Source organism: Pseudoliparis swirei, chromosome 2 (genome assembly GCF_029220125.1).
Source record: "Pseudoliparis swirei isolate HS2019 ecotype Mariana Trench chromosome 2, NWPU_hadal_v1, whole genome shotgun sequence".
Lineage (NCBI taxonomy): Eukaryota > Metazoa > Chordata > Actinopteri > Perciformes > Liparidae > Pseudoliparis > Pseudoliparis swirei.
In genome coordinates, this window is record NC_079389.1 from 16686972 (window position 1) to 16699522 (window position 12551).

General features: G+C 43.0%; 1 protein-coding gene across 4 annotated transcripts in view; it reads left to right on the forward strand.

The window, feature by feature from the left end:
• The window catches only part of LOC130208722 (neuropilin-2-like), an 88005-nt gene that overhangs the window by 19943 nt on the left and 55511 nt on the right, over positions 1–12551 (forward strand). For all 4 annotated transcript variants that reach the window (XM_056438007.1, XM_056438023.1, XM_056438016.1 and 1 more), the window contains exon 3: positions 7111–7292. In XM_056438007.1, coding sequence (XP_056293982.1) covers positions 7111–7292 — 182 coding nt within the window. The remainder of the gene's footprint in view (positions 1–7110; positions 7293–12551) is intronic.

Below are 12551 nucleotides of genomic sequence, written 5' to 3' on the forward strand. Positions count from 1 at the left end.
CCTCTCCTCCCTTTGGCTCCCTCTTTAAAAATGCACATATTCTTCTCTCTTTATCATTCATAGACTTTTCTTTCCTCAGCATATCTGTCTTCATCCTCTTTTATCCTCCAGCCTCTATCCATCACTTAAATCCCCTTTCTATACGTCTCTCTCTTATTCTCATCCTCTCCACCCTCTTCCTTTACCTCATATCACACCGAGTCAGACGCTCTCTGTAATATTAGTACACACACACACACACACACACACAAACAAACAAACACAAACACACACAGAGGTGCAATCATTTTGGGGCTCTCAAATGAACTCATAAAAGCACAACAAGCAGACGGGCACGTAGGCAGTTTCACGGTTACGTGGCTTACACAATAAGTGTGGAGTAAAGCAGTGAGTTAAGAAGTGATTTATATGACAGAGACGCTGCAGTCAACGATAATGGTCTCACTAATGATTTAGACCTTGTCTTCCTACTCCGCCTCAATCAATCATTTAACTTGCTAGATCTATTTTCTGTCCTCAACTCTTCAATCTTTTCTCTTCTCCTTCCTTTTTGTAATTGTCTTCTCTCAGTACAGCGCCTTTTTGCGCCAGGATGTGAACCTCGTAAAACATGTGAAGGTGACGCATTGCGATGGAGACCTTGGAATAGTTGATCACATGCACACATGTAGACAGGCACACCCGACTGGCAGGTGGAAGTCCTCGCTCCATGGCCAGGGGGAGGACAGGAGGTGGAGTGATGTGATGTGACACTGGCCTCAGGGCAGAAGGGGAAAGTAGAGGAAGTCGGGGGGGGGGGGGGGGGGGGGATGAAGAGACTGTGACAGAGAGAGAGGAACAGCATTTGGTGTGACGGTGGATGTTCGGTTACCAGCTGTGGGCATTTAGCAGCTGCCTGCATGTTTGAATTAACATCACAGCGACTCTAGCAGCGGGAGAGCCACGCGTCCAGACAAGCATCCCGAGCACAACGCTGAGAGACGATGTTATTAGAAAGCTACAGAGGGAGGAGGAAGAAGAACACCTTCGGGCCCAGATGTGCCGTACGACACAGTTTAGGTTCATGATAAATCAAAGTTCCTCTTCGTTGCCTGAGCAGGGATGCAAAGCGAGCCTTTATACAGTCGTGATCACGATCACATCGCCTCATTTTATTGCAGGGAGAGGCGTCTTGCTGATGTTATGAAACATAAATCAGAGATTACATCATTTGTGTGCCAGCGAGCACCGTGGGATGACTTTCAGCAACAATTTCCTTCAGGCAATCAATAACTGAAACGATATGAAACTACAAATGTTAGAGTTCAATTCAAGCACATGCCTACGCGGTGGTAATTACTGATTTAGTAGCTCTTACTAGTCAGCAGCATGAGGTATAAGGCTTTCCTTTGTGTTTGTGGTTGATAGATAAGTCCAGCAGGCACTTCTTTTAGTTCTTCTTATACAGCAGTTTTGATGTGTGAGCTTCAGTCAACTTGAGGCACAGTTTGTTTCTTCAGAAACACCCTCCGAGCGCATGAACTTCACACACTTACACGCAAGTGGAAGTTAGAAAAAAAGGAAGCCGATCAAAACTCCCGGATTATGACACACGCAACACACACGCAGACACACACACACACACTCTCTCAGGTAATGATGATAATATCAGTTGTCTGATTTACAGACACTCCCTGAGGCCCTGAAGGTCTGCCTGATCAATGTCTGTTACTGTAATGACTGAGAGAGTGTGTGTGTGTGTGTGTGTGTGTGTGTCTCTTTGTGTGTGTCTCGGTGTGTATTTCTGTGTGTGTGTTTGAAGGACTGACCCTGATCAATGTGTGCTAAAGCCATAATGAGGAATCGATTGGTTGTCCTGGAGACTACTGCTGGACACACACACACACACTGACCATCTCTCTGCAGTATTAGGCCTATTACTTGATAACAGTGAAGTCACTCACTCTCTATTAACTGCTTCAGTGACAGACAGTCTACGGCTGCTTTTCCTACAAATATGAATATACTATCTGTACAGAGGGTCAGCGTGTGGCTCATGGACTCATGAACTTTAAGTAACAAATAGTGAATTAAAACGCAGCATTTTAGTGGTTCGGGGCCCCACACAGGTCCATGCAAAGAAAACGTTTTACAATTATTCACTTACTGTGGATTCGATCTGATGCTAATGAAAATAGTGGAGTAGTACAAACCAATGTTCAGTCTGAGACAATAGCTACAATGACTGTATGTACTCCCAATTAAAAATGCAATAATAATATGCAAGCGGCTACCTTAGCTTGGATTTGGTGTTCACACGCCGTCTGTGAACATTTAGAATATTCTCTTACAGGCGTTGTGCTTCAAATACTGTAAAATGGTTACTCATGAATGTGTGAGTGTTTGAGATTCTTTGTCTCTAGGGACGTATATAGTATAAAGAAGAATAATAGGAGGAAGTGAGAAACATCAGTAGCCGCTGCTGAACAAGACCCGGTGTCATGCCTTATGGGAATTATCAGCGCAGCTGGAAGCATCGTTGTCAAAGAAGAGTTGGCTGAATCCTCCAGCTCCAGAACTGTTCTTGTCCTGACAGAGAGCCCAGAAGACCAATTTTAATAACCGCCTTAAAGTAATGTAATGCGTCATTCACATGACTGAAGAAGGAAAGCGGGTGTGAATCGACTCATAGGTTTAGTTCCCCTGAACACATTTACATCTTTTTCAGCAAAATGTGCATGAGCAGATGACAAAGTTGAATAAAACAACAACTTCTCAACATATAATAACAAGAAAGGTGTGCTCCGGAGAGTGCTGATCTCCACCAGGTGTGTCCGCAACGAGCTCTGTTGTATTGTGCGAATGATTACAACCAGTGCTGTGAATCCTGGTCAAACAGACCTCAAACTCAAAAGACAAGCAGTGATGCAACGAGGTTCAAGGTCGTAATAAAATACAGTTTGTAAAATTGTGCCAAAACACAAAGCTAAACTCGTTCAAGCCGAGTGGCGGCGAGGCACAGCGGGGTATGGGCACCGGTAGCTTTGTTAGCCGCTAGAAGTTTCCAAACAAGCAGACCAAAAAACTGCCAGGAAGGCAGTCAATGGCATCCAACACGGGTAATAAAAGGTGTTCTGAAGTCTGAGCCACCAGAACCTCGCGCAGCCATAACCCGCCCCCCCCCCCCCCCCCCCCAAGATATTGTGCGGTTTACTGCAGTCGAATGTGAGATTAACCGTGGACAAAATAGGACCACACACACACACACAAACCAAACACTAACCCTGACCTCTTATGAAAACGTAATAATGCAAATAGCTTCCCTCAATTAAACCCATTAATAGTTTTTAAGAAACATTAATTTCAAACTCCATTGAATCTCTTGCACTGCAGTTCATTTCATAATTCCCTTTATAATGTGCTCTTAGTTAGCTGATAGTCAAACTTCACTTTCATCACTTCAGTTCACAGTGGGCTTGGACCTCCCCTCTATTTGCTGCACAAGCATTTAGGAAAGTAAGACAACGAAACACATACAATACATTTTGACCAATTAACAATTTATGACATCAACGTTTTTTCAACACCAAAGATTGTTCGAGCTTGAGTTGAAGGTTTTCCTGTAATTCTAAGATTACTACGACCGAGTAATAATCAATCTCTTCCTGGGATTTCAAGGATGTATTGCCAATAATTAGCTTACAGGACTTTCATTCTCTTTTTCTCATCAGCGAGAAAACACTGAAACACATTACTACATGTCTGGCCTGCTGTTAGCTCTTATTTGTGTGTTGTGGGGAGAGGAGAGGGAGAGAGAGATGTGATGGGATTAAACAGTTTGTTAGAAGCTGTGTCCCTCCTACACCGAGACAGATTGTAGGAAACCTCAAACCCCTCTGCAGATCCTTCTGAGCGCACGGCCACCGGCTCTGTGTGAACCGGTGTGTTTATGTGTGAGATCGAAAGTGTGTGTGTGTTTGTGAAGGTCTCTTGCGTACCTATGTGTGCTGACTTAGAAGGGGCTGTGTATGTCTTTCAGGCTGGAGGGAGGGAGGGAAGGAGGAAGGGATGGAGGAGACACCTGTCTCTGTCTGTCCGAGGGTAGGAGTTGGCACGGTGAATGCAGTGTCATGTTCTCTCTCTGACCAAGTCCACACTGTGCCGGCTGAGTTTCTCTTAGTTTTGCCACACCCCAAAATAGAGCTTTCCTCAACAGCCGGTAGAGTGGAGGAATCTGTAAAAAAAAAAAATGTAGTTATAGAAAATGATTATATGAGTGCTCAAGAACTGTCACGGCCTGGATAGATTGATCGATTAACTGCCAAGTTTTATCTATAAATCTATCCACCCATCTTTCCCTCCACCCGTCCACCCTTTTATCCTCTCAGCTTTGTTTATAAATGGTGGTTTTAAATAAAAAATATATCCAACGTCCTCTCTCTCTCCCCCCCCATCTCATCCTCCTCTCGCCCACACATTGGCTCCCGGCCACTGGTTAATGCGTCTGACGGCACATGAGAGAAAGCTTGAGAGGAAAAGGGTACAGAAGGAGAGAAGGAAGAAGTCAAAGAATGATTGGAGAAAAGACAGCGTTAAGAAAGTAAAACGCTAAAAAATAATTAGAGGCAGAGGAAGCCAGGAGGAGGATCTTGTCAGGATACACGAGTAGCCGTTAAACAAAGTTGTCATTTCACAAAAGAGGAGGAGGAAACTGTCGCCGGGTTGAGGCGTTCTCTTGGGAAAATATGACAGGAACTGCGACACAAACACATGAATGCAGGCACACACACACACACACACACACAACGTGCAGTGACAGCTTGCATCATGACAGTGGTGTTATAGTTCTACGCAAAGCAGACATAAAGCACGATGTGAGAGTGTGAGGTGTATGACCCGCATTATGTCAGGAGCTTGTTCACCTGTCAAAAAAACACAGAAAACACACACACACACACACACACAAACTGCATGTGCATGCACGCTGAGAAACAGAGTAAAAAAAGACACACTCCTTTGTGTCTAAACATACATCACACTGTGTCTATGCACAATAGAGCTCTCATCTGTGGACATGACAGCCTTTTAAGGAGCTTTGAGGGTTCTGTTGAATCTGCTGCTATAGTCTGCGGTGTATGATTATTACAGTAATCACCATGTGGGGATAAAGTAGTATAATTATTAGTATTATTAGTAGTATCAGAAGTAGTAGTAGGAGTAGTACTAACATTCTATGGTACATGGAATTTGCTTTTCAGCTGTTGAGTCACTGGCCTTTGATCGCTGGTTTATGGTATTTAATAAAGTCAATTAATGTTGTACTCAAAGCGTATCTCTTAAACTGTATGGAAAAGACAAGATACTGTACGTTCCTCGGGGTTGAGGCATGTTCATTTGATTGCTTTAGAGAAATATAGAACGCTCAATATGAGAGCTGTAAGAGGCCCACAGGGGTCAGAACCGATCGATATGATGGATGAAGGTGTGCAAATCGAGTCCAGCCATAAGAGAAACCCTATAATTGAAATTTAAGTCACTCAATTTAGAGTCGAACTTTATGTTGCTCAAGGAATTTCTTTCCAGGAAGCTATTTCAGAGCCAGGCAGGTGTGTGTTTGGTATCCAGACACAGAGGCAACACTCCTGCTGTGGGTCCGGAGACAGGTCCTAACATGTGTGGTCAGAAAACATGAAAGACATGGGAATACAAATAGTTTCAGAACGTTCCCCTTATGGATCAAAGGAGTCACATGCAATCTTTCTGCTTTTCTGTCTGCAGTTTTAGGTAAATTCCCATTTGAATCATGGCCGATGTATGAAAAGAACGATAAACAACTTCACTGTTACTTTGATGCCAATAATATTCCTAAAAACTTGTGTTCAGTCTTTTTGTACAGAGGAATCCATGTCAAATATATTCCTTGGATTCCTTCCTTTAGTACCAATATGATTAGTTGTATTTTAGCACAGCCCCTCTTAAAGTCTGCATAAAGTGTGTGATATCTCCAAGGAATGAAGGATCAGGTAAATGCTCAACTGACCTAAATGGACTGTACAAAGGGGAAAATGGTAATTTCTCTGAGAACTGAGGGCCTCGAGGCTGAGCCACACACATTATTGAATTAGACCTGGGAAAGGATGTAAACAAGAGTCATTTGTTCCAGATTAATCCTTTTCTAGCATCAAAGGCTGAAGGTAGAGTGCATCCGTAGTTCAGTAAGCTCTCACACTCTGACTTTGGCCCTCGTGTGACATTCAGCAAAACCCAGTGAGGCTAATTTTCGTGCACAATGCAGGACTTGTGTACCTTTTATTTCATCCTAAAGTATTGCAAATGCTTTGCTTTGAGACCATGAAACTTCTAATTGACTTTGAGAAAATGAGAAACATTGATTTGTGTGAGATTGGGAATCGGTTTTTTCTTATGAATTTCTAGAGTTCAGCACACATGTGACACCACTGTTTCTGCATGCGTGCTCAAGGGAAGCACGCCATCTTACATTCACACTCTCCTTTTGTGTGTATTATAATATAGTTATAATCCATAAAATGGTGTTCTGTAGTCCATGAAGCCCGGAGCAGTTGGGGTATATAATCACTTGATTACAGTGCAGTTATTGTATTTTGAAACGGTCTCTCTTTCTCTGTTGCCTCATGCAGGTGGTTCTTTTCTTCCTCCACCATCTGTGAACTGCCAATGTCTTCTGCTGCATTGATTTGAATTGTAATTCAGCTGACAGTAGCTGCGTTTTCAGAAGTCTTTCTAGCCACTGACGAGTGCAAAAAAAATAGCTCGTTGCTTCCGTTTTGTTGCCAAAACAAATGTGATCTGCCTGCCTGATGAAAAAACGAATGAAGAACAAAAAACTAATAACATCAGAGGCAAAGCAGCTTGAAAGGATTTAACAATTTCCCCCTGCTGAAATTAAAGTCTCGTCTCCCCTCTTCAACGAAACACCTCATCAGTACATTAATTAAATGTCTGTACATCAAGCATGTACAGTAGTACATATTTAGCACCGTAGGTTATTAATGACCCCGTGTTATTATATTTTACAGAAAATTATATTTGTATATCGCTGTTTATATGTGCTGCAAATCTTATTCAATGTTATTTGTTTGTCTTCTGCAGGTACGACTATGTAGAGATCCATGATGGGAACTCGGAGACCGCCGACCTACTGGGGAAGCACTGCAGCAACATCGCCCCTGCACCAATCATATCGTCCGGGCCCTCACTCCACATCAAGTTTGTCTCGGACTACGCCCACCAGGGGGCGGGCTTTTCACTGCGCTATGAAATCTTCAAAACCGGTAAGTCGTCGCTCCTTTGTTTGCGTTTTTTTGTCTTTCATTTGTACTTGTAAAAAATATTACGATACTTAATACTAACTACATAACAACTACATTACAGACACGGTGATGCCCCAGCCTTTGCGTTGTACTGTGGCTTGGAAAAGTTTTCCTTTTGCAAAGTAATAATCTACCTAAAGTCTATATTTTAATAACCTAAGACTGGCAAAGGGATATTATCCCTGTAGACGATCCCAACACATGGGCAGACGTAAAGTGGCGATAACATTTTGTTTTTGTTTCTATTGTTTGCTCAATGTTATGGCTATAGAATAATGACACCATGGACATTTAAGTTGGTTCCCTATACGCCTTAACCTGACATGCCAAAGAGTTTGTTACAAAGAACCATTTCAGAAGGCGTCATTGGAAACTGGGAGAGGGCAGGCAATTTAAAAAATAAAAAATACTTTGCAGATAATTGGATGAACCATCTGTCATTTAAACACTTGCTGAAGTCAGTTGCAAGAAGAGCGAAGACATCTTTTCCATTGAGAAACGCCATCAGTGTTGTTCTTTGCTCTTCTGTCAATGAAGAAAGCCTCTTCAAGGACTGATACAGGTTGGTGTAGCATCTACGCCAACCTCATTAGGAGCAGACATTGTTATTTTTAATGAACAGTCGCTTTCTCCGTGTCATCTCACACACACCTAAACCACTCCAGCTGCAAGGTAATATGAGCCTCGCTTTCACGTTGCAACACTGCCTGCCACCGGGTGAGATCTCCCAGGAGAATTAAGCCTATTGGTTGCATCAAACATTGCGCAACCAAAACCGGAAGAGGCTAGTGTTCTTGTTTTCCCTATCGGCAGCTATATGCCCAGCTACCAGAGTCTATCAATGTAAGCTCTTTGCGGTTACTTTCCCCAGAAAACGGCAGCACTGGAAGTAACTATGGAAAACACAATGCAGTGTGTCCTATGCTGTTGCAGTTGCTAAGCTCCGAGGAGAACCAACAGTGATATTCATATATTTGCGAAAGCGGCGTCATCAAAAATAACACTTGGAAACTCTGGGGGATGGGGGAGTTGAAACTGTTTATACTTTTAACAAAAGTGAACAGGATTTTATAAGCACCTTTTTAGATTGCACCTTCACAAAGAGGCCATTAGTAACCGTATTACAAGCTACTGATGGAGGACTCAACATGCTTCATTAGGTGACCAGGCCTCGCTGTGTCATGGGAGACGGAGAGAAAGAGACTAGAGACACAGCAGAGGACCCTTGAGAGCCCTTTAGACTGTCCAGGCGAGACATCTCTCCCCTTCGTGGCACTTCGTGTGTGTGTGTGTGTGTGTGTGTGTGTGTGAGAGAGCTTGACATGCTCCCCTTCACGCTGCCATGGGTCAGCCAAAGTGAGACCAATTGAGATCAAGGGCGAGTGAGACAGAGGGACGCATAGTGTCGGCCCCACAGCCATCTTGTCCCGTTCCCCCTGAAAGCATTCCACACATACCCTCTTAATTGAGTCCTGAGCCCTGTTCCCTTGAGACACACACACACACACGCATCCCCCCCCCCCCACACACACACACACACACACACACACACACACACACTAAGGGCTGAGGTTACTAACACAACACGTGCGGTTGTCGGTGTTTCTCACTCTGGCACCAGTCTGTTGGGATTTTCTGTCTGTGTCTGTGTGTGTGTGTGTGTGTCTGTGTGTGTGTGTTTGTGTGTGTGTGTGTGTTTCTTTTGTGCTTGACACAGTCCACCTGATGGACTTGAAAAAAACAAGGGTCTTAGTGTTCACACCCTCGCACCCACGCGAGGGAGAGAGAGGGAGAGAGGGAGGGAGGGAGAGAGAGAGAGAGACGTTGAGACGGTGTCGAAGGTTGATCCTGAACATACCATACATAAAAGATGAAACACTATTAGGACAGTTTCATGGGAAGCATTTAGATCAGGGGTGCTCACACTTTTTCAGCATGCGAGCTACTTATTATGTGGCGGGCAGAGGACTGTTAACGCGACACGTAGAGACAGAAATGACATGCTTCTGCTGTAATGTGGCGCTATAGAGAAAGTGACAGGGGGCGGGCCAACTTTTTTTTATGTCATGCGATCTACCATAGGCTACTACGCCGCGATCGACTGGCAGGTCGCCGCGATCGACCGATCGACGTATTGAGCACCCCTGATTTAGATGAAGTCTCTGCCTTCACACTAGTTTGTAATTCAGCGCTTTAAGAGTTGGCCCACAATATTTGTTCATTACTGCTGTTTATAAAAAGAGTTAAAATAAAAGGTTTTTAGTAACAAAGCAAAACGCATTAGATTTTGTTCCTTACATTTTAAGTTTGTAATTGTTTTTTTAATTGTTTTGTGGGAATTACACAAAATAATTTCACATTACCACGGCTTCATAATGCCATTTTCGGCAGCGTGATATAATTGGTTTCTTGCTGAAATGTAAAGCAGCTTTTAACGTCTTGATTAAGGTTAGATTTATTTTAAAAAATGACTTTTTAGTTATATTCAGGGAAACGGCATGGGTTGGACTCAGATTCATACGCGGGAATAATAATGTGAGTGAACATCGTGGTTTTGATGAGGCTTTGTTAATTGTGGTCATTGTGAAAAAAAAAAAACACTTTGATTATCGGTATGACATTTTAAATGAACCTTGGCCGCCTGTGTTAAAGTCCACCATTTTGTTTCTGCTGGAGGCCACTTGAGGTCTTTGTCACGTGAATGTGAACACATGATGTTTTGGGGCATGTGCTCTATTAGGAGGGAATCCACCTTGTTACCATCAAGTACATGCAGACAGGACCTCTGGTTGGAGGGACAGCTGCTTGATCAATTAGACATTAGCCTATACTGGACTTCCTCTCCTGTGTCTGTTTGTGTAACTTACTGTTTGTATGTTTCTGTGTGTTTTCAGCGCTCCTTGGCAGTAATAATGGAGCCTTTTGGAGCATTCAAGCTGTTGCCATACTGTTAATAAAATCTTGTTATCCTGGAAGGTGCAGCAGAACGTCTGGTTCTGTGGGTGACTAGCGTTGATAATGGTTACGCTCTAATAATAATGGTATTCCTCCCCCTGTCTGAATATTTAGGGGAGGGGGCTCTGCCACAATCCATTCCTTTTACTAAGGCCAGTCTTTTGGATTAATTAAATGTGTGTGTGTGTGTGTGTACGCTGGAGGAGATTGTCCCCCATGCTCTGGGTGTCCTAATGACTGTACCCCTCAAAGATTAACCGTCTCGACGGACGCACATGCGTGTGCAGAAACACAAATCTACCGAAAACCCAAAGGCAGACATGTGCTTTACACATTCAACTTTTGCAGAATAACTATAAGGGCATGTAAGGCATTGGCACATAGGCGTGAAAAAAAACCTTCTGCAAGCATAGTAACAGACACCAAAATTAAGGACAAGGGCGAACTAAAAAAATACTGAAACACAAACACACATAGACGTGCCATATTTCTTTTGTTTACAGCAATGTCACTATGGATACTGTAGTAAAATTCAAGCCAATAGGAGCACAGCCACCAGAATGGGGCGACCAATCAGGGTTCACTGTCTCGGCCGTGTGCCCCCAGCTGTTATGGTGACCCAGAACTCTCCAGACACACACACACACACACACATGAATGCAGTAATGCCGGCTGGACGGTTATTCACGAATGCAGGGCAGCATGTCTGCACGCAAACATTATCTCGCTAACACGACCTCACGCCACCTATTTTTGTCTCTTACGATGACATTTTATCGACTGGCATTCACTCCCTGGACACATATTTTAAGCTTTAAGATATACCTGATCCTCAAAATGACCATTTATAAGTCCATTACTCACCCGGTGTTACCTTAAAGGAGATTTATTTGCATGCCTTCATGGCGAACATTGTTTAACAACGGCAAAACCTATACTTGGATTATATTGCACGAGTTGTGTGAGAGTTTACAAATTATGTTTTTAATATAGTTTTGCTGCCTTCACTAACTTCAATTTAAGACTTTTCTCTGGTTTCTGATTCTTTGCTCGAGAAAAACAGTTTTCTTTCACAAGTTGAGGTTATTGAGGAAGTGGTGAGTAATAAACAAATGGTATGTTTATGTTTTCCTTCAACTACAACCACGTTCTGCATAACCTCGAGCATCAAACCTAAACTTAACCAAAAAAATGTATTCACCTGAAATATTAACACTTTACCTCGACAGCTTTTGAGCTAATTGAGAAACGAGTCCCCACAGTGCAAACTGTGCGAACACTCACACACTCTCCTCAGGCGGTGTAATGTGGAAGCTATCGTGACAATCCTTCCAATAACTGCTGTTGTTTACTTTCTACCAAATACCTTGAGGCATTTCCTCTCTGCCTCTGTCCGACTCACCATTAACTCAGTTTATTACACAGTCTAACCAATCAGATTGCTTGCTCCTCCCTCCTGTTGGCTTTCATTGAGGAAAGTGGATCCAGATCTGACCCAGTGAGGACCGAAAGGTGCTCTGCGGTAGAGCTAATGTGAAACAAACAGCAGAGGTATGACCTCAAAATGCAAAACAATCCTACGCCTGAAATAGAAATGGGATCATTCCTGTGGTCTGCAGTCTTCTTTTTCAGTAACAAAGCAAAACGCAACGCAAAACGCATTAGATTTTGTTCCTTACATTTTAAGTTTGTAATTGTTTTTTTATTTGTTTTGTGGGAATTACACAAAATAATTTCACATTACCACGGCTTCATAATGCCATTTTCGGCAGGGTGATATAATTGGTTTCTTGCTGAAAAGTAAAGCAGCTTTTAACGTCTTGATTAAGGTTAGATTTATACAAAAAAATGACTTTTTGGTTAGATTCAGGGAAACGGCATGGGTTGGACTCAAATTCATACGCGGGAATAATAATGTCCTCACGCGTGCAGAAGGTGTTTTTTCACGTGTATGTGCCAATGCCTTACATGCCCTTATAGTTATTCTGCAAAAGTTGAATGTGTAAAGCACATGTCTGCCTTTGAGTTTTAGGTAGATTTGTGTTTCTGCACACGCATGTGCGTCCGTCGAGACGGTTAATCTTTGAGGGGTACAGTAATTAGGACACCCAGAGCATGGGGGACAATCTCCTCCAGCGTGCACACACACACACACACACACACACACACACACATATTTAATTAATCCAAAACACTGGCCTTAACCTACATTGCCTAAATTATAGGATATTTTGTACGATGCCATCTCATACCAATGGGCATTTT